This window comes from Triticum aestivum, chromosome 2B (assembly GCF_018294505.1).
Source record: "Triticum aestivum cultivar Chinese Spring chromosome 2B, IWGSC CS RefSeq v2.1, whole genome shotgun sequence".
In the NCBI taxonomy this organism is placed as follows: domain Eukaryota; kingdom Viridiplantae; phylum Streptophyta; class Magnoliopsida; order Poales; family Poaceae; genus Triticum; species Triticum aestivum.
Genome location: NC_057798.1, coordinates 807,593,256 through 807,614,132, shown reverse-complemented (window position 1 = coordinate 807,614,132; position 20,877 = coordinate 807,593,256). Strand labels below are relative to the sequence as shown.

The 20,877-nt window shown below is 43.6% G+C and overlaps 1 protein-coding gene across 1 annotated transcript; it reads right to left on the bottom strand.

Annotated features, from left to right (window-relative positions):
* Positions 1 to 4,584: 4,584 nt before the first annotated feature.
* On the bottom strand, positions 4,585 to 10,090 carry LOC123047591 (disease resistance protein RGA5). Its single transcript, XM_044471183.1, has 5 exons — positions 9,940 to 10,090; positions 8,823 to 9,686; positions 5,267 to 7,251; positions 5,136 to 5,183; positions 4,585 to 4,959 (listed from the first exon to the last, which is right to left on the bottom strand). The coding sequence occupies exons 2-3, from the start codon at positions 9,641 to 9,643 to the stop codon at positions 5,277 to 5,279; spliced, it is 2,796 nt and encodes a 931-aa protein (XP_044327118.1). The 5' UTR covers positions 9,644 to 9,686; positions 9,940 to 10,090; the 3' UTR covers positions 4,585 to 4,959; positions 5,136 to 5,183; positions 5,267 to 5,276.
* Positions 10,091 to 20,877: the final 10,787 nt, after the last annotated feature.

Sequence of the window (20,877 nt, the reverse complement as noted above, 5' to 3'; positions counted from 1 at the left end):
TTCGTTTGTTCTTTCTTAATTTCGTTTTTACTTTCTTTTGAACTTCGGGAACAATTTTTTATATCCACAAACATTTTTATTTGTTTTTGATGAATATTTATGAAATCCCAAACATTTTTTAAATTCGTGAATAGTTTCCTATATGACAACATTTAAAACAAATAATGATCAATTTTTAAAATTCAAGAACAATTTTATTATTTTTGTAAACATTTTCAAAATTGTAAACATGTTTTGGATCCACGTTTTTTTTCCAAAATTTAGAACTTTTTTGAAGTCCCAAGTTATATTAAGGTAAAAGGAATTAGAAAAGAAAAAAACTTAAAGCAAAAACAAAAAGAGATGAAAAAAAACCAGGGGACCTCCGGCCCCGCTCATGGGCCGGCCGGAAAGGGCGCACGGGGGATGCGCATTGGCTCATTCGTCAGCGACTCGAGCTCAGTGTAGTTGAGGGGGTATGATCTCGCAATAGTTGAGATTATAGCATCTGCGCCCATCTATCAAGATCACCCCATTTAGTCTTTCTCTTAGTTGGGCCACAACAGGCCACGTGTAGGAGGCCACACGCTCGTAAATAAGGATGAAGGCGAATCATATTGGTCGCCCTTCGTTGGCTCGAGACTGTTCTTTTGCGTGCGTCGATGACCGGAGGCAGCTATGGCGATGGGACTTTTACTCCGGTGAAGCTGGACGGTGGCTCCTCGGCGCTCTATTTAGCAGTAGCCGAGCAGGCAGCACCGGCGAACTCCCAACCTTCGCAAGGCCAAATTAGAAGGCAACAAGTGGCAGCAGATCAGCGATGGTGAGGGCAGCCAGCGGCACGGCACACGGCAACTAGCTGAGCCATTCCCTGTAATTTACCGAGAGATTCCACAATTGAAGGCCGACCATGGCCATTCCCAATTAGACTTGTTCAAACTTTCAGGTTAGGAAGTTTCTTTTTTTGTTGACACCATAATAAATTCATAAGAACTTGTATTCTTCGTGTTCCCTCAAAAGAGCCTGCTCGAGATCATAACGTGAACTCAATATGTTTTACGACATGATACGAACACCAAAAATACATCGCTGTAGGTTCATTCTCTCGCTCCAGTTTTTTTTGGTTTTTTTATTTCTTTGTTTTTTCACCGGTTTTCCTTCGTTGTACTTTGTTTTTTTCACAAGTTTTTCTTGATTTTTATTTCTTTGTTATACTTTTGGTTCTTTTTGTCTTTTTTTTTTGGTTTTCTGTGTATTCCTCAGTTTTCGTTGCGTTTTTTTGTTTTAATCGGTTTCCTTGTTTGACACATGTCTACCTTTTGCCAGTACAACATGTACATTTTTAGTGCACACGTGAAACATTCTTTTGATACATTTTGGACATTTTTCAAATACATGATGTACATTTGTTTTCAAAAATAGATGTTTTGAACACTTTTTGAAATACACAATAATTTTGAAACACACGCTGTACATTTTCAAATGTCAATAAGCATTTTTTTGAACTACATGAATATCTTCTCACATTGTATAGACATTTTTAATTTTGTCACAGATATTCTTTCAAGACACATGAATATTTCTTTAAAATGGCACGTACATTTTCTTAATGGAATAGACATCGTTTAACCTACAGAACATTTTCTGAACATGTATACACATTTTCTAAAACGTCACAAATCTTTTTTGAATCGTTGGAGTTTTTCCGTAAAATATCACACATACTTTTAATGGTTCGAATTATTTTTATATTTAGCAATTTCTTTTACAATGTATACAACTTATTTTAAAATGTCCTGAAAACATTTTTGAAGGTCATGAACATTTTGTTAAATGTAACATATATTTTTTGAATGTATGATTTTTTTTGAATTATGCAAACAGCTTTTGGACATTGTATAAAACATTTCATAAAATGGCAGACACATTTTTTAAACAAGTGACATTTCTACATGTCACTAATATTTTCCGAACGCATGATTAACATTTTTATATACATGTTTAACATTTTTGGAATTCATGATAATATTTAAAAAATAAAATGTAAAGTGTTCCTTGTAACATATTCACATTTGGAATATTTCAAAACATAAACAATAGTTGAAAACAAAAATGTGAAGAAAAACGAAAAAGCATGAGTGTTTTTTGAGGGGCAGGAAAAAGCATGGGTGACGGCAGTGTGACGTCCGGATGCGTGGTCAGTGGGCCAGCCCACACCAGGCCAGCGAATTAGTCCACCCGCTCGTGAAGGCCGGACGCGAATCCATCGGTCGCCCATCGTTTGGCTCAAAAAAAAAAAAAGGTTGCGTGCGCCGTCGACTGGAGGCGGCAGGGGAGCTATGGCGGCGACCCCTCCGATGGGATTTTCACTCCAGTGGAGGTGAGCGGTGGCTCGTCGGCGCTCTAGTTAGCAGTAGCCGAGCGGGCAGCACCGGCGACCCCCCAACCTGCGCAAGGCCATAACCAGATGGCAGCAAGCTGCAGCAGATCCGCGACGGCGGCACGGCACGCGGCCACTAGGTGAGCCATATTCCCTGTCCGCAACTGAAGGCCGACCGTGGCTATTCCTAATTAGACTTGTTCAAACTTACAGATTAGGAAGTTTTTTTTTGTTGACACCACAAGAAATTCACAAATGAAATTGAAACTGTTAGAGCATCTCCAGCCGTCGCCATGGCGGACAGGTGCCGGCGGCGGTGGTGCGTCGTCGTCGCTGTCGTCGAGGACGACGACTCCTCCTTCTTCGCGGCCCCGGCGGCGCTGCTCGAAGCGCCGCAGTGCGGCGACCCGGCGTTCCCTCTCCATCCTGAGAAAGTCCTTGCGCGCCCATTTCAGGGCCACATCGTCGTCGAGCTCCACCTCGCCGGGCTCCGTCTTCACGGCGGCCAGCCCCGGCTCCGTCTTCGGCTTGACGAAGCGCGGAGGAGCCGACGAGGGGGCATGCCGGCCGCCTTCGTTGATGACGATGCCGGCACTGCGAGTGCGCCGACTGAGCGACGTCTCCGCCACGGGCTCAGCCTTGACGCCGAGCAACGCCGGAGAGCCGGAGGAGTGGGAAGAGGATCGCGACGAGGAGGAGGAAGACGATGAGGAGACGAACCTTTTGGGCAGCCATTGCCCGGCGCAACGGCGGTGGGCCGGGGCCGGGGCCGCCAGGGGAGGGTATGCCAGTGGCAGCTCGTTGCCGCCCTCAAGGTGCGCCAGCACGCCGTCGAGCGTGCGGCCGGGGACGCTTCACCACACGCGGCGCCCCTCGCTGTTCTTCATGCCGCCCACCACCGGCGCCCCGTTGGTGGACGCCAGCCTCTGCTCCTGTCGGCGTTCGAAGTACGCCGCCCATGCCGAGTGGTTGTCGGTGGCGTACTGGGGAAGGGCGCGCTGCTCATCGGTGAGGGAGGCGCGCGCGAGCTCGACCTCGTCGGCGAAGTAGGCGGTCCGCGTCACGGCGTCAGGCAACGGGGGAACGGGCACTCCCCCGTTGCTGAGCCGCCACCCCGACAGCTCGGCACGCATGTCCGGCGGCGCCGGGATGTTGGCCTCGAACAGGAGCCAGGACTCCTGTTCGCGGAGCGAGCGGCGGCCGAAGCCTTTGGCCGCCGCCTCGTCGCCGGGGAAGCGTTCAGCCACTGGGGTGCTGTCGGAGTGAGGGAGGGCTCAGAGGCGGCGCACGGGAGAGAGAGAGGGAGGGCTCGGCGGCGGCGGTGCACGGCAGAGGGAAAGAGCTCGGCGGCTAGGGCTGGTGTGGCCTGAGGTGAGGGAGGGCACCGGATTATATAGCCGCGCCCGTGTGTACGCGTGGCCGGAGGGGAGGCGTCACCGCGCCGCCCCGTGACGCGCCGCCCGTGAGGAATCAATGGCAAGGCTGACCGGCGGCGGCAGCGCGACAGCATTGGCATTGATTCCCGCAGGAACCGAGGAGATGAGGGGGACGAAGCGCCCGTCTCCCTGACGCGGCGGGCCCGCGGCTGCTTCGCGCCAAAACCACTCGCCCCGGCGCCCCCGGGCGGGCCCCCCAGCGCGCCGGGTTCGGCCTGGATCCGCCGGCGCTGATTTCGGCCCAGGCCGGCGAAAATCGGGCTCCTGGGGCATGACTGGGCTGTTTTTTCGGCACCGGCGCGAAAAATCGCCTGGGGAAGCCGTTCTGGGGGTGCGGCTGGAGATGCTCTTAGTGCATAGTATTAGTGAGAACTTGTATTCTTTGTGTTCTGTAAAAATTGCCTGCTTGAGATTATGTTTTACTACATGATACGAACACCAAAAATAAGTAGCTGCCCAGTCTCCAGTGGGAGACTAATTCTGAAGTAAACAATTGCAGATCAGCTCATTGGGAATGAAAAAAAAAATAGGCATCCAAATAAACAAACTGACTAGGGCTTCACTTATTGATTTTGGGAAAGACAAAAAGGAGTCTGAAAGCAGCCATGAGGGCAGCAGAGGCGGCCGGCTAACAAGCCGGTAGTAGTGTACATCACAAAGAAGTGAACTACGTAGTACATCATGAACTACTTATTTGGAAGGAAAGTGAAAATAGATAGTTCATCATGAGCTAGCTAGCTTTCAGGAAGTAAAACTGAGGACCTTAGAAATGTAATGGTTCCTGAACCATGGAAAGCAAGAACAGAATAGAATATCACCAAATTTTATCTTACAAGAATGTAGACAGTATTCCACACAACAATAGAACTGGAAATAGGTTAGCTGAGTTCAACGCACACCAGGAAAACCCTCTAGTTACATTCGCTGGTAACATAACCTAAGGGACAAAAAACCTGGCGTGCCACCAAACTAGCCTTATTACAGACTGAGCAAACAAGTTGGTTCATCAAATAAACAGTACAGTCAAAAGCACACAGAATTAAGTTCATCTCGATGATACAGAGGGTACATGAATTTAAGATGGGGAAGATCGAAAGCATGTAACTGGGGCTAGGAAGATGGAGATTTGCATGACAGAGTCGATGCCGCCGAGGAAATCACCTCCTGCTAGTTGAAATCAAAGGCAGAGACAAAAAGTCACATACGGTTTATATTGCATAAGGAAGATGGTGAAGTAAACTGACAGTGCAGAGCTGAAGAAGGTGCTGAAGGAATAATGCGAGTACTAGTTACTACCTAACACATGCGTGATGTAGAAATCAACTGGATACAATTAGTACCTTGAGGACACATGATTTTGTTCATCGCTCGGCTTGACTTGACTCGGCCTGAAATTGGAAGAAAAAATGGTTAGAGGAGCCAAAAGAAACAGGGGACTCAATCATTGAACTAAATGCAGAAGCAGGGGTACCTCTCCATCATCAAATGAATTTATCAGCACGAAGGGTGGGATTCTTAGGATGGCCTTCTGCCACACGCCTCAGCGCGTCCATGGCTTGAGAATAATCCTCAGGTTTGATTTCATAATCGAGAAGGTCAATTCTGAGTTGCTGTAGCGAAGGAAGGTTCCGTGTGCTCAAATTGAAGTCGGGACTGATGATGTCATTCACTCGGAGACCGAAGCGGAGGCGTTGAACCATTGGCATAGCTCCGTGCTGGAACGTAGGGTTCACTAGTATAATTCCTTGGAAAAGGCATACCCTCGCCTGTAGGAAGGCACCGGCGCTAACCACTAGCTTCTGCACCACTACTTTGGTACTGCGTGTGTCAAGGGAGACATAACGGAGAGCCGGCAGCATCCCAAGGATCTGGATATCTCTGGATCGCACTTCTATGGCAGTTAGATCAAGGTAGGAGAGTAGAGGTAGAGACGAAGAACAAATCCATGTAGGCAACCTCCTGAATTTTCCGTACAATCTAAGCCTTTGTAGGTTTTGTGACGGCACCCAATCCATAAGGACATTGTCAAACCAATACTTAGGAGAGGAGATCTCCAGGCTCTCGAGTTTGTATAGCTTGGCTAGGGATCCAATCAGAGCTTTACTAGCTTCATCAACTCCCTCGCCAATATCTGAATCAAATCTAAAGGCGAGCTCTCTTAACCTGCTCAGATGGCCCAGCTCTTTTGCAGTTTCTTCAGAAACAAAGCCCATATTGTGCCCCATCAGCTGTTCAAGGCATGTCATGTTGCTGAACCCTTTTGGTAGTGGCATATCAAAATCAAGGATTAGGCACATCAAATGCCTCAGCTGAACAACACTGGACGGCAATTGTTTTGAATTGGTCAATTGCAAGTCTAGTGTCTGCAAAAACCGTAGCTTTCCTATTTCCATAGGGAGCTTGCCAACCTTTGTGCCCCTTAACCCCAGATATCTCAGATGTAACAACTTCTCAACATGACTAAGGTCAATGCCAGGGATTTTTTGAAGATCACAACCTTCCAGATCCAATACACGCAAAACTTGAAATCTAGAAAGAGATGGAATCTTACTGACAGAGGGACTAAAAGTGGTAAAAGACCTCACTTGTGACATGCTTGTGGTAGCCATCCGAGTAGTGGTGGGATCTGTCATGCCCTTTTGGAGGGACAACCTGCGGAACTTCTTTTCCGAAGGTGTGTCTCCCTTGATGAAGTCCAATACAGTAACAAAGTTTTCTTCGCTTGACAATTCACATATAAGATCCAGCATTATATCATGTACACAACAAGCTTCAACCCTACCACCATGTATGTTTATCGGCATGATCATGTTCCTGTTTACTAACTCGTTGAAGTAGGCATCTCCAAGCTCAAGGAGACTAGGTTGATTTTCTGCAAGTGGGCTGGTTTGACCTTTTACTTGGATAAAACCTTCACAAATCCATCTCCTTATCAACCGGTCTCTGCTAATTTGATGATCTTCGGGAAAGATACTTAGATATAAAAAGCATGTTTTCAAATAGGAAGGGAGATCATAATAGCTCAATAACAATATCCTCTTCATCTCGTCCACATGATCATCACCATTTTTAAGTCCACGGCCAATAGAAGTGAGCAAAGCTTCCCATTGATCAATTTGGTCTCTGTTCTGATTGTTAGCCAAATAACTAGCCAGACTAATGATGGCTAATGGTACCCCTGCACATTTCTTCAAGATCTCTTTGGATACTTTCTCAAACCGAGAAGGACACACCTCACTTAGAAATATTCTTCCATAGAAAAGTTTTTGTGAGTCATCATCAGAGAGAGATTTCATCTTATGAATCATACCATCTTTAGAAGAGCAACATTCCTTAGAGATCTCAACATGGCGGGTTGTAGTGATTATTATACTTCCACACTCATCGTCCATAAGTGCATAACTGATTTCTTTCCATGCTTTTTTATCCCATAAATCATCGAGAATTATAAAGTACCTATGTACATGGCAATGCGAGAGCTAAGTTTAGCAAAACAACACCAAATATTTATCAAAAACATGAAAGAGTAGTATCACTCAAGCAGTGGGTCTGTTTGATTCTTGGATTTGAAGGTTTGGAATTTTCATGGTTGGGTGTTTGGGAAAGGGGGTCGGTACTGACTCTCACAGCGCACACTTTGAATCGTATTATCACAACCTACAAAAATGTAAATCGAGGCCCCATGGAGCAGTGTGCACGCTACCACATTCAATGCATAAAAGAGCAATTAGAGCCAATGCACTAGGGCGATACATTTTCTCTTGTCACAAAGATCGCCTAATACAAGGCAATACGAAAGCTAACAGAAAAACAAACCACCTTAAGCCAAACTAGGAAATATTGGAACTTATACCCCTAATACAAGAGCAGATTACAGCGCATTCCACTGTCCCCATAGTTATATAAACACCTTCGGGGTTTCTTCGTACAAATATTTTTGTACGAAATTGCTAGGATTTATGTCCATGAAAACAAATGTGCTGACAAATATGATCAAGACGAAATACATATTCTGTTGATACTTGTATAATATAGACTAAAAAAGGATAATCGTTCAAAAATCAACACACATCGTATAACATTGTGAAACATCTATTGAAATATCAAAGTAATATGATTTCTAGAGTTGAGATTTAAGGAAGTTAACGTATGGTTAAATTTTAACATCATGATACTTGTGGAGATTTGATATAGCAAAAATTAATATATTCAGTAAGTTGTAAAGAACAGTACAGAATTAATATAGCAAAAAGTAAGTTAGAATGGAAATAGAAATGCATGTCTATCAGGTACAATCTCAAAGTACAGTGTAGATTTGCCATAGAAAAAGACATTTTGTATTTTATATCTAGAAATGGAAATGAGCGGAAAAGAAAGGTAGAGACCATATGTCTGTATGGCTTAGGGAAAGAAAAAACAGAATATACATAATACAATTATGAAGTAATAAAGAGACTAGATATTGCACACTTGAAAATATTAAGAACAAAAGTGTCGGTTGTTTAGAGCAGTCAAGGATGAAGTTGAGCATGACAAGGAGCCCCATTAATGGCAAGAGGCCAAGGTAGGTACTGGGAGAAAAGTAGAAGTAGGCGTGCTGACATAGGCATGTACAATGGGAAATGCATGAAAAATAAGGTGATATGATTTTTAGAGACCTGGTGTTTTTCCTTATAAAATGAACTAAAATAAGTATACAAATTTAGCAATATATTCAGTTAGAATTGGTTGTATGGAACATGAATATTTAGAGTAGTAATATGAGAACTAAAACTGAAAATAAATATGATTTGTGGTGTTTGATTATTGTATAATGTAAATATCATAATAGAATGTAAATTCTCATGCATGCTTGCATGTTGAGGTGGCTTTTTATTAGGCATGATTGCATGTTGTGGTGGACCTTTCTCCATGCTTTTTATCTGACAAAATTATAATTATTTTTCCGTCAGGATTGATGCTATGGATTCTGCATAGATGTATCTTGCGTGGATGGCATCTACAACAATATAAATGAAATGGCATACCTTTTGTTGCTAAGAAATTCTTTAATTAGGATGATGAGCTTCTCTACTGCCAAATTTTCTGCATTATGACTAGCATGTATTTTCTTGTCAAGTTTAAAGAGAAGATCGCTTAATACTTTCCTCATGTCGGGATTCCGAGACACAGACACAAAAGCTTTGTGTCCAAATTTTGTTGCAAGGGCATCATATACTTCTTTGGCAAGCGTAGTCTTGCCCAATCCTCCAAATCCAACAATAGAGAGTGTCTTGAGTTGCTTACAGTCACCCTCAGTGATCTTCTTGATAATATCGTTCCTTGCTTCCTCTAGGCCGATGATATTCTTCTTATCTCCATAGAGAACCTCCAAGAAAGGATCAAGGGTGGCCCTTGTGGCTGCAGGTAGATTAGGAGTTTTATACCTTTCGTGTCGGATGGCGACTTTTTGCAACTGCTTGTCAATCTCTTCAATATCTGTGGAAATCCGATGTTTTGCCTTGCCCCTTTTAAACAGCTTCTTGAAGCTGACCCAGAGCTTCTCGAGCCTGTTCTGCTCATCATTAGGGTTGGGGTCGCAGCCCACAACACGCACCAGGAAAGAGTCGATGACATCCTCCATTTCGTAAGACAGCTCCCTAACTTCGTCAGCCCAAACTTTGGTCTCGTCTTCGAGTTGATCCCGCGGCACCTCTGCCACCTTGCCAAGGGCAGCTTGCATAGCTTCCAGCTCAGTGGAGAAGGACTCGACCTTTTGCTTAACTTCCTTCTGTAGGTTGTACTCGTCCTTGATGACCTCGAGCAGCTTGGGGAGGAGGGAGCCCATGGCCCCCATGGCCAGATCCATGGCTCACTCAGTCTTCTCTTGTTGATGGCCACCGGGCATGGATCTGAATACCACAAGAAAAAGAGCCCAAATGTTACGTCAAGAGACTAGTACAAGGACCGCATGGAACATGTGGTTAGCAAAATCAAAAATTCATATAGACTAATAGTACAAGAGGAATAAAGAGATATCACAAAGGGATTCCTGAAGCGCATGCGCCAAACATGGGAATCGTTCTTCAGGGCAGCAGGGAGCCAAGCATGCAAAGAGAGCTGTATCATCCTGATGCAAGCTAATGAGTAGTGAGGGGGCCTGACCTGTAAAGACAACAGCGTTGCGGGAGGGACGTGCTTCCAAAGGTGTCAATCAATCTTGCTCTCTTGCTTTCTATCGGAACACAGGCTCTCTTGGTTCGTTGCTCAAGCATGTGCCTGTGCGTAGTGGTTGCCGCATGCGGTGTGGTTGAAGGTTCATCCTTTATAGACTCCGAGCCGATCAATTGTATATATTGGGAAAAATATATACTAAGACCGAAGACTCATGGATAAGAGGAAACCGGACGCACTCCTGTTCACTCGTTTTTTCTTTTTTTATAAAAAAATATGTTAATATCAAGAATATATCAATTATACCTGGCCTCTCAATAATAACACACTTCCAAAAGTTATTCAAGACACCAAGCATGCACACAGCCATATTAAAAAAAAACGATGATCCACATCAAGCAGCTACACGGGCCACACTACTACGAGAGAATGGTTCTCCGCGAGCAACACCTCCAGGAAAGGAACAATGCACCTTGTGTCTTTGTTGTCAAATCCAACCCGTAAAGGTCGTATCATGTGTTTTCACCTTCAAGGTAAGGTTCTAACCTCCAAGTAATGCCTTCAACAAGAAAACAATGCAAAAACACTACCACTGCTAAGAATAACCATTAAGGTCAGGCCTAGGGTTTTCACCTTGGAGCTCGATACCGGGTACTCAAGGAAAAGCAACCCCGAACGAAGTCCACATGTGCTGCCTCCACTACTTTTTGGCCCAACGAAGACAATGTAGACGTCGACAATGTCATGCGATGTGCCCACACAGAGTAGGAAGTCCAGTCACCATGAGCCACCCACTAAGTCATGGACATCCATTGAACCACACACGGCGTTGCATAGATCACGGAACAAACTGGCATGAGAGGAAGGTCACCGGTATTGCCAAAATCCCACAATTGGGACACTCCAGTAGCCCCACACCTCTTCGCAAGCGTGCGGCGGTGGTAGATCTAGGCATGGCCCCGGGAAAATACACCTAGTACCGCCACTTGCACTGCCATTGCCGCGATCTATCGCCGCTAGCTCCGTCATGGCGATGCAAACTCCACGAAGCGCCTCGCAGTGATATGAACTGTCAAGCCTTCGGAATCCACGCACAAGGCAACAGATACATGGCTTGAAAAGCCGCTCTGCTGGCCGACTTCACTGGGACTGTCGTCGCGCACTGTGTCTGCCATGCCACACTACCAACATAGATCGCCGCTATCCGCCGTGGTCGCGCAACGTGCTGCCTTCATGCCTCACGCCTATGCCGCACTAGGGAACACCGCCGCAGCAGAGGGCATCGGGGATCCTCTCCAAGCTCCACCGCCACCATTGGCCACATGGGCTCAAGCCGACAGAGTTGTCCGGCATCAGGTGAGGGAGATCGATGATGTGGACCACATGCCACTACGGAAGGGGATCAAGGTCCGCCTGTGCCTCTCAACTAGCCCTGAAGTAAGAGATGATGTTTCTGTCAATCCGATGAGACAGTAAAACATCTTCTCTTCCACTGCAAGTTTGTGCATGCGACATGGTCAGTCATCCAAGTCATGCCTCTAACTTGCATCTGCCGCATAGTGTTGCCAACATGGCTGGTAATTGGCTACATGGCATATATCACACTCTTATCGCCCTCATAAGGGCAGGAGCGGCCGTCTTGGTTTGTCGTTGTGGCTATGCAGAAATGATATGGTTTTAAAGGCAAAAACTACTCTCCGCCGCAGGTTATCTACCAATGTAGACATTGGCTTTGTTCGTGGTCTATTCTTCAGCGACAAGAACATTGATTGCTTCTTAGAGCAGTGTGCACGCGTTTAGAGCAGACGGCCAAGGATGTTTTTACCCAACATGGACGCCGGTTTAGTCTGTGGATCGACCCTCCATCCCCCCTCTCCCCTTGCCTTAGGCATTGTCTTGGTCTTGTGCGACTTTGTATTTTGCCGACGTTTTTTGAGTGTGTGGTGGCCGTGTGCATCTTAGTTATGCAGAGGTCGGGTGTGAACTTGTATGGTTGTATCCCTTTGATGTGATAATATGAGTCAATAAAAGCATCCTATGTCGAGGAAAAATATAAGCGTAAGTGTGATAAATCGATGCCACTATACTTAGAAGCACGGAAAGATATGAGTGAACCGGCAATTTATACACGAGCCAGCATACCATATTAGATTTTATACGACGAATTACACTTGGATACTAGCCGCCTGGCTGGTGTTCTAACAATAACTCGCAAGCAAGCTTGCGTGGATAGGGAGCAGAATTAAAGTTCCGATCATTCCTTTTTGTACATTGTGATACCTAACCTCCTTGCAAGCTTAGCAACCCGTCTTGTTAGCTTGTAATTCTCACACGTTATATCAAGCTTGACCGCCAATGGAGCGAAGACCTCGAGTCGGTCAGTCAACCTTGTCAGTTACCGTGGCTGCTGTCACTGTCTTAATTAGCTGGACAATATTGTTGTGGCATGCCCAGCCTCGAGCGCTGCCACTTGTTCTACTGAATACTTTTCAGCCGGAATCAGACATAGATCTTCTGCGTCAGGGTGTGACATGTCTCGGCAATTTCGAGGCAAACAAGGGTGCACGCGGACCGTTTACTGGTCCAAGATTCTCGTTTTCAATTGTGTTTGGTTTTTTGTGATCAATGACTGTGCTTCAGAGTGTATTGTGCGGACATGGCTCGTTTCTTTGTGTTTCCAGGATATTTGTTCGAGCGGGTCTAGACTTGTATGCATTGTCCAAGGTGTGCCTGTCTACTAGAGACGAACAATGTACGACGTATGGGCCGTGTGAAAACCTCAGCTCTATCGGACTGTTGCACGACAGGAGTGCCCGTGTGGGTTGTGACCAAGTCTTCATGGCGAATAGGCGTATCACCTCACACTTGCCCCAACTGCCCGGCGAGTGGTTCCTTGCCATCTTGCGGATCATTTTGTGATTCTCCTGTCTCGCTGCGGATGAGGAGGATGCGAACACGGGGCCGTTGGCCAATGTCACCAGTAGAAAACAGGGCTTTGGTCCTGCGCAGATTAGAGCATTAGTCCCGGTCGTGTTACGAACTGAGACTAATGTTATTTGGTGTTTGCGTCGGGAGGCTAGGACGCAAGAAACACTCGGTAAATGGTCAAAAACATTCGGTAAAGATTAACCACTACCAGAATCGAGAATTTCCCAAGCCAAAAACACTCGCTAAATGGTCAAAAACACTCAGGAACGGCTTTACCATGTGCTACCCTCTCTAAACAACACCTGGGTCCTAGTGCAATCAACAGTTATAACTTTAATATGCCAGAAAAATATTTTCTAATGAAATAATTTTTATGCCATATCATATACTCCCTCCATTCGGATATATAGGACCTAATACGTATTTCGAGATTTACTTTGACTATCAGTTAGACCAATAATATATGATTTGTACGTTGCAAAAAGTATATCATTGAATTCGTATTTGAAAGGGGTTTCCAATGGTATAATGTTTACAGCATATCTCTCATATATTATTGATACTACCAATAGTCAAAGTAAATCTCAAAATACGTATTGGGCCCTATATATCCTGATAGAGAGAGTAGTAGTATTATTTACCTAATTGATGGTAAAAAATTATATCATTGAATTTGGTGTCCAAACCATGGCACATAAATTATATCATCGAATTCGTATACAAAAGTAATTTCTAATGGTATAATTGTTATTTTCAAACAAAATATTATTTATCTAATAGATGCTCAAAGCAAATCCCAAAATACATGTGAGGCCTTATAAACCCGCACAAAGGGAGAAATGTGGAGACACACACTTGAAAATTCTGTGAAAGCTAAAATGACAGCAAATTACGAGACATGGTATCCCGGACAAAGTCTTCTACAGTATTTTATTTGGTGCGCACCGACGAATAATGCAGAGATACACGAGCAAGTTGTATACTTCAAGAATAGTACTCCCTCCATCACAGTTTACAGGGCGCACTGGAAAAATCTTTGGGACAAAGATGGTTAGTGATTGGAGCACTGAAAATAGCATCGGTTGTTAACTAAGGCGTCTAATTAGTGGACAAATTAACACGCAGTGTGCCCTACAACCAGTAAACGAGCAGTCCTAGAGCATGCAGTGGTGGAGAAAAAGGACCGCATGCATGGGATGCAGCCTCTTATCATATAATAGTAGCACATCATTTAATATGGTACGGTATCATGATATGATACTCAACCCATGCACGTGTCTCGAGACTGATTGTCTTGGACAAAGTTCCTATCTATTCGGTCAACACTGACATTGATGCATAGCAAAGCGAGCAAGTTTGTATAAATTGCCTGCAAGACTTGTAGAAGCAGACACGCTTTTGAAAATTCTATGAAAGCTAAGGGTCCTCCCAATACCCCACCTTGTATCAATTCTAAGCATTTTACATAAGAAGAAATTGATGTGACATAGTAATTAAGGAGGAGGTAGATGATTTTGGTGTCTCCAGGAACAAACAGTGATAGGCACAAGACCCTAGGTATATTTTGATCCCATGTGGATCCCATAGTCATCATCCATTTAACTTTACTTTTATTTCTCCCCTTTTGCCGCTTAAGTGACCAGTAAGATCCTACAACTAATAAAATAAAATAAAATTATCCACAACAAACTAAATACCTATCTATTGAAGAGTTAAGTTTCTAGCGTCCTCAAGTCACTAAGCACTTGGTCTAAGCACCTTTGCATAAATCATATATATGACACATAAATCATATATTGTCTGTCCAACTGATAGTCAAGTAAAGCATAAAATGTGTGGGATGTCTTATAAAACCGAAGGAAAGGAGTAACTTGTAATGTGGAGGCACGCTCTTGAAAATTCTATGAAAGCTAGAATGGCAACAAGGGTAGCAAGGTCAAGTCTTCTATTTTATTCTGTCTACATCGACCAGTACAATCTGGTGATCTGAACATGACAACACCTCGCCGGCAGAAGGAGGAGTAGCATGGTCGGGTGCCCATCAAGAATGTAACTTTGATTATAAAATAATGTCCTGATACAACATATACTCCCTCCGTTCCTAAATATAAGTCTTTGTAGAGATTCCACTAAATAGACTACATACGGAGGAAAATGAATGAATCTACACTTAAAATGCACATATATACATCGTATGTGGTTCATAGTGAAAGCTCTACAAAGACTTATATTTAGAAACGGAGGGAGTATATAGTGTGTGTATGTGATACATATGATGATTATAGAATACATGTACTCAAACCTAAGCAACTATTGAAAAGAAATATAGTGATGTCATGGGGGGGGGGGGGGGGGGGGGATGGGGGGCTCTGCCCCCTGCGGCTCTGCCCTAACATGAGGTGGGGGAAGGTTGTGCAAGCCTCCCTAATTCTAACTCAACTAGTTATTTGATATGATTTGGATACACTTTAAGTGGCTTTTGGTAATATATATTGATTATCATTTAGATGTTTATACAAAGGGGCCTGGATTTTAGTTTCACCCCGAACCCCCAAAAGCGGAAGCGTTTAGTTAACGCGGTTGATGAAGTCGAACGTCTTCGCGATCCAACCGATCCAAGCACCGAACGTACGGTACCTTCGCGTTTTAGCACACGTTCATCACGGAGACGTGCCTCGAACTCTTGATCCAGTTGAGGCCGAGGGATAGTTTCGTCAGCACGACGGCGTGGTGATGGTGATGATGAAGTTACCGGCGCAGGGCTTCGCCTAAGCACTACGACGATATGACCGAGGTGTGTAACTGTGGAGGGGGGCACCGCACACGGCTAAACAATTGTCAACTTGTGTCTATGGGGTGCCCCCTGGCCACGTATATAAAGGAGGGAGCAGGAGGAGGCCGGCCTAGGAGGGGCGCGCCTATAGGGGGAGTCCAACTAGGATCCCAATCCTAGTTGGAGTCCCCTTCCTTTTCCAAGAGGGGAGAGAGGGAAGGAGTAGGAGAGGGAGAAGAAAAGAGAGGGGGGCGCCACCCCCTCCCTAGCCCAATTCGGACTTGCCATGGGTGGGGGAGGGGCGGCCAACCCTTGAGGCCCTTCTCTCCATTCCCGTATGGCCCATTAAGGCCCATTACTTCCCTCGGCGAATTCTGGTAACTCTCCGGTACTCCAAAAAAAATACCCGAATTACTCGGAACCCTTCCGATGTTCGAATATAGCCTTCCAATATATCGATCTTTACGTCTCGACCATTTCAAGACTCCTCGTCACGTCTGTGATCTCATCCGGGACTCCGAACAAACTTCGGTCATCAAATCACATAACTCATAATACAAATCGTCATCGAACGTTAAGCGTGCGGACCCTACGGGTTTGAGAACTATGTAGACATGACCGAGACACGTCTCCGGTCAATAACCAATAGCAGAACCTGGATGCTCATATTGGTTTCTACATATTCTACGAAGATCTTTATCGGTCAAAACGCATAACAACATACGTTGTTCCCTTTGTCATCGGTATGTTACTTGCCCGAGATTCGATCATCGGTGTCATCATACCTAGTTCAATCTCGTGACTGGAAAGTCTCTTTACTCGTTCCGAAATACTTCATCCTGCAACTAACTCATTAGTCACAATGCTTGCAAGGCTTATAGTGATGAGTATTACCGAGAGGGCCCAGAGATACCTCTCCGAAACACGGAGTGACAAATCCTAATCTCGATATATGCCAACCCAACAAACACCTTCGGAGACACCTGTAGAGCACCTTTATAATAACCCTTTTACGTTGTGACGTTTGGTAGCACACAAAATGTTCCTTTGGTATTCAGGAGATGCATTATCTCATAGTCTGAGGAACTTGTATAAGTCATGAAGAAAAGCAGTAACAATGAAACTGACACGAGCATAATGCTAAGCTAATGGATGGGTCATGTCCATCACATCATTCTCCTAATGATGTGATCCCGTTCATCAAATGACAACACATGTCTATGGTTAGGAAACATAACCATCTTTGATTAACGAGCTAGTCAAGTAGAGGAATACTAGGGACTATATGTTTTGTCTATGTATTCACACATGTACTAAGTTTCCGGTTAATACAATTCTATCATGAATAATAAACATTTATCAGGAATTAAGGAAATAAATAATAACTTTATTATTGCCTCTAGGGCATATTTCCTTCAGTCTTCCACTTGCACTAGAGTCAATAATCTAGTTCACATCACCATGTGATTTAACACCAATATTCACATCTGTATGTGATTAACACCCATAGTACACATCGTCATGTGACCAACACCCAAATGGTTTACTAGAGTCAATAATCTAGTTCACATCACTATGTGATTAACAACCAAAGAGTACTAAGGTGTTATCATGTTTTGCTCGTGAGAGAAGTTTAGTCAACGGGTCTGTCACATTCAGAGCCGTATGTATCTTGCAAATATTCTATGTCTACAATGCTCTGCACGAAGCTACTCTAGCTAATTGCTTCCACTTTCAATATGTATCCAGATTGAGACTTAGAGTCATCTGGATCGGTGTAAAATCTTGCATCGACGTAACTCTTTACGACGAGCTCTTTTATCACCTCCATAATGGAGAAATATCTCCTTAGTCCTCACTAAGGATATTTTTGACCGCTGTCTAGTGATCTACTCTTAGATCAGTATTGTACCTCCTTGCAAAAACTCATGCCAAGGTACACAATAGGTTTGGTACACAGCACAACATACTTTATAGAACCTATGACTGTGGCATAGGGAATGACTCTCATTCTCTTTCTATTTCCTGCCGTGGTCGGGCTTTGAGTCTTACTCAACTTTAGACCTTATAATACAGGCAAGAACCCTTTCTTTGACTGATCCATTTTTAAACTTCTTCAAAACTTTATCAATGTATGTGCTTTGTGAAAGTCCAATTAAGCGCTTTGATCTATCTCTATAGATCTTGATGCCCAATATGTAAGCAGCTTCACCGAGGTTTTTGATTCAAAAACTCTTATTCAAGTATCCATTTATGCTATCCAGAAATTCTATATTATTTTCAATCAACAATATGTCATCCACATATAATATCAGAAATGCTACAGAGCTCCCACTCACTTTCTTGTAAACACAGGCTTCTCCAAAAGTCTGTATAAAACCATATGCTTTGATCACACTATCAAAGCGTTTATTCCAACTCCGAGAGGCTTGCACCAGTCCATAAATGGATCGCTGGAGCTTCCACACTTTGTTAGTATCCTTTGGATCGACAAAACCTTTTGGTTGCATCATATACAACTCTTCTTATAGAAATCCATTTAGGAATGTTGTTTTGACATCCATCTGCCAAATTTCATAATCATGAAATGTGGCAATTGGTAACATGATTCGGACAGACTTAAGAATCACTAGGGGTGAGAAAGTCTCATCGTAGTCAACTCCTTGAACTTGTCGAAAACCTTCCGCAACAAGTCAAGCTTTGTAGATAGTAACACTACTATCATCATCCGTCTTCCTCTTGAAGATCCATTTATTTTATATGGCATGTCGATCATCGAGCAAATCCACCAAAGTCTATACTTTGTCCTCATACATGGATCCCTTCCTAGATTTCATGGGCTCAAGCCATTTCACGGAATCTGGGCTCATCATCGCGTCCTCATAGTTCGTAGGTTCATCATGGTCTAGTAACATGACATCCAGAATAGGATTACCGTACCACTCTGGTGTGGACCGTACTCTGGAAGACCTACGAGGTTCTGTAGTAACTTGATCTGAAGCTTCATGATCATCATCATTAGCTTCCTCATAAATTGGTGTAGGAATCACTATAACTGATTTCTGTGATGAACTACTTTCCAATTCAGGAGAAGGTACAATTACCTCATCAAGCTCTACTTTCCTCCCACTCACTTCTTTCGAGAGAAACTCCTTCTCTAGAAAGGACCCATTCTTAGCAACGATCTTGCCATCGGATCTGTGATAGAAGGTGTATCCAACAGCTTCCTTCAGGTATTCTGTGAAGACGCATTTCTCCGATTTGGGTTCGAGCTTAGCAGGTTGAAGCTTTTTCATATAAGCATCGCAGCCCCAAACTTGAAGAAACGACAACTTTGGCTTCTTGCCAAACCACAGTTCATAAGGCGTCCTCTCAATGGATTTTGATGGTGCGCTATTTAAAGTGAATGCAACTGTCTCTAATGCATAACCCCAAAACGATAGTGGTAACCCGGTAAGAGACATCATAGATTGCACCATATCTAATAAAGTGCGGTTACGACATTCGGACACACCATTACGCTATGGTGTTTCATGTGGCGTGAGCTATGAAACTTTTCCACATTGTTTTAAATGAAGGCCAAACTCGTAACTCAAATATTCTCCTCTACGATCAGATCGTAGGAACTTTATTTTCTAGTTACGATGATTCTCCACTTCGCTCTGAAATTCTTTGAACATTCAAATGTTTCAAACTTGTGTTTCATTAAGTAGATATACCCATATCTGCTCAAATCATCTGTGAACGTCAGAAAATAACGATACCCGCCATGAGCATCAACACTCATTGGACCGCATACATCGGTATGTATTATTTCCAATAAGTCACTAGCTCGTTTCATTGTTCCAGAGAACGGAGTTTTAATCATCTTGCCCATAAGGCACGATTCGCAAGCATCAAATGATTCATAATCAAGTGATTCCAAAAGTCCATTTTATGGAGTTTCTTCATGCGCTTTACACCGATATGACCCAAACTGCAGTGGCACAAATATGTTGCACTATCATTATCAACTTTGCATCTTTTGGCATCTATATTATGAATATGTGTATCATCACGATCAAGATTCAATAAACCATCAACATTGGGTATATGACCATAGAAGGTTTATTCATGTAAACAGAATATCAATTTATTCTCTGTCTTAGATGAATAATCGTATCACAATAAACATGATCTAATCATATGTATGCTCAACGCAAACACCAAATAACATTTATTTAGGTTCAACACTAATCTCGAAAGTATAGGGAGTGTGCGATGATGATCATATCAATCTTGGCACCACTTCCAACACACATCGTCACTTTACCCTTAACTAGTCTTTGTTTATTCTGTAACTCCTATTCGAGTTACTAATATTAGCAACCAAACAAGTATAAAATACCAAGGGGCTACTATAAACACTAGTAAGGTACTCATCAATAACATGTATATCGTCAAATATACCCTTGTTCACTTTGCCATCCTTCTTATCCACCAAATATTCAGGGCATTTCCGCTTCCAATGACCATTTCCTTTGCAGTAGAAGCACACAGTTTCAGGCTTTGGTCCAACTTTGGGCTTCTTCACGGGAGTGACAACTTGCTTTCCATTCTACTTGAAGTTCCCTTTCTTTCCCTTTGCCCTTTTCTTGAAACTAGTGGTCTTGTCAATCATCAACACTTAATGCTCTTTCTTGATTTCTACCTTCGTCGATTTCAGCATCACGAAGAGCTCGGGAATCGTTTCCATCATCCCTTGCATACTATAGCTCATCACGAAGTTCCAGTAACTTGGTGATGGTGACTAGAGAACTCTCTCAATTACTATCTTATCTGGAAGATTAACTCAGTTCCAGTAACTTGGTGATGGTGACTAGAGAACTCTCTCAATTACTATCTTATCTGGAAGATTAACTCCCACTTGATTCAAGCAATTGTAGTACCCAGACAATCTGAGCACATGCTCACTGCTTGAGCTATTCTCCCCCATCTTTTAGCTATAGAACTTGTTGGAGACTTCATATCTCTCAACTCGGGTATTTGCTTGAAATATTAACTTCAACTCTTGGAACATCTCATATGGTCCATGACGTTCAAAACGTCTTTGAAGTCCCGCTTCTAAGCCGTAAAGCATGGTGCACTAAACTATCAAGTGGTCATCATATTAAGCTAGCCAAACGTTCATAACATCTGCACCTGCTCCTGTAATAGTTTGTCACCTAGCGGTGCATCAAGAACATAAT

Bases quoted from the DNA above. Each gene is read 5' to 3' on its own strand.
- LOC123047591 (XM_044471183.1), bottom strand. From the start codon at position 9,643: ATGGATCTGGCCATGGGGGCCATGGGCTCCCTCCTCCCCAAGCTGCTC. The intron at 7,252-8,822 runs GTATGCCATTTC...CCATGTACATAG, and splicing joins GAATTTCTTAGCAACAAAAG to GTACTTTATAATTCTCGATG.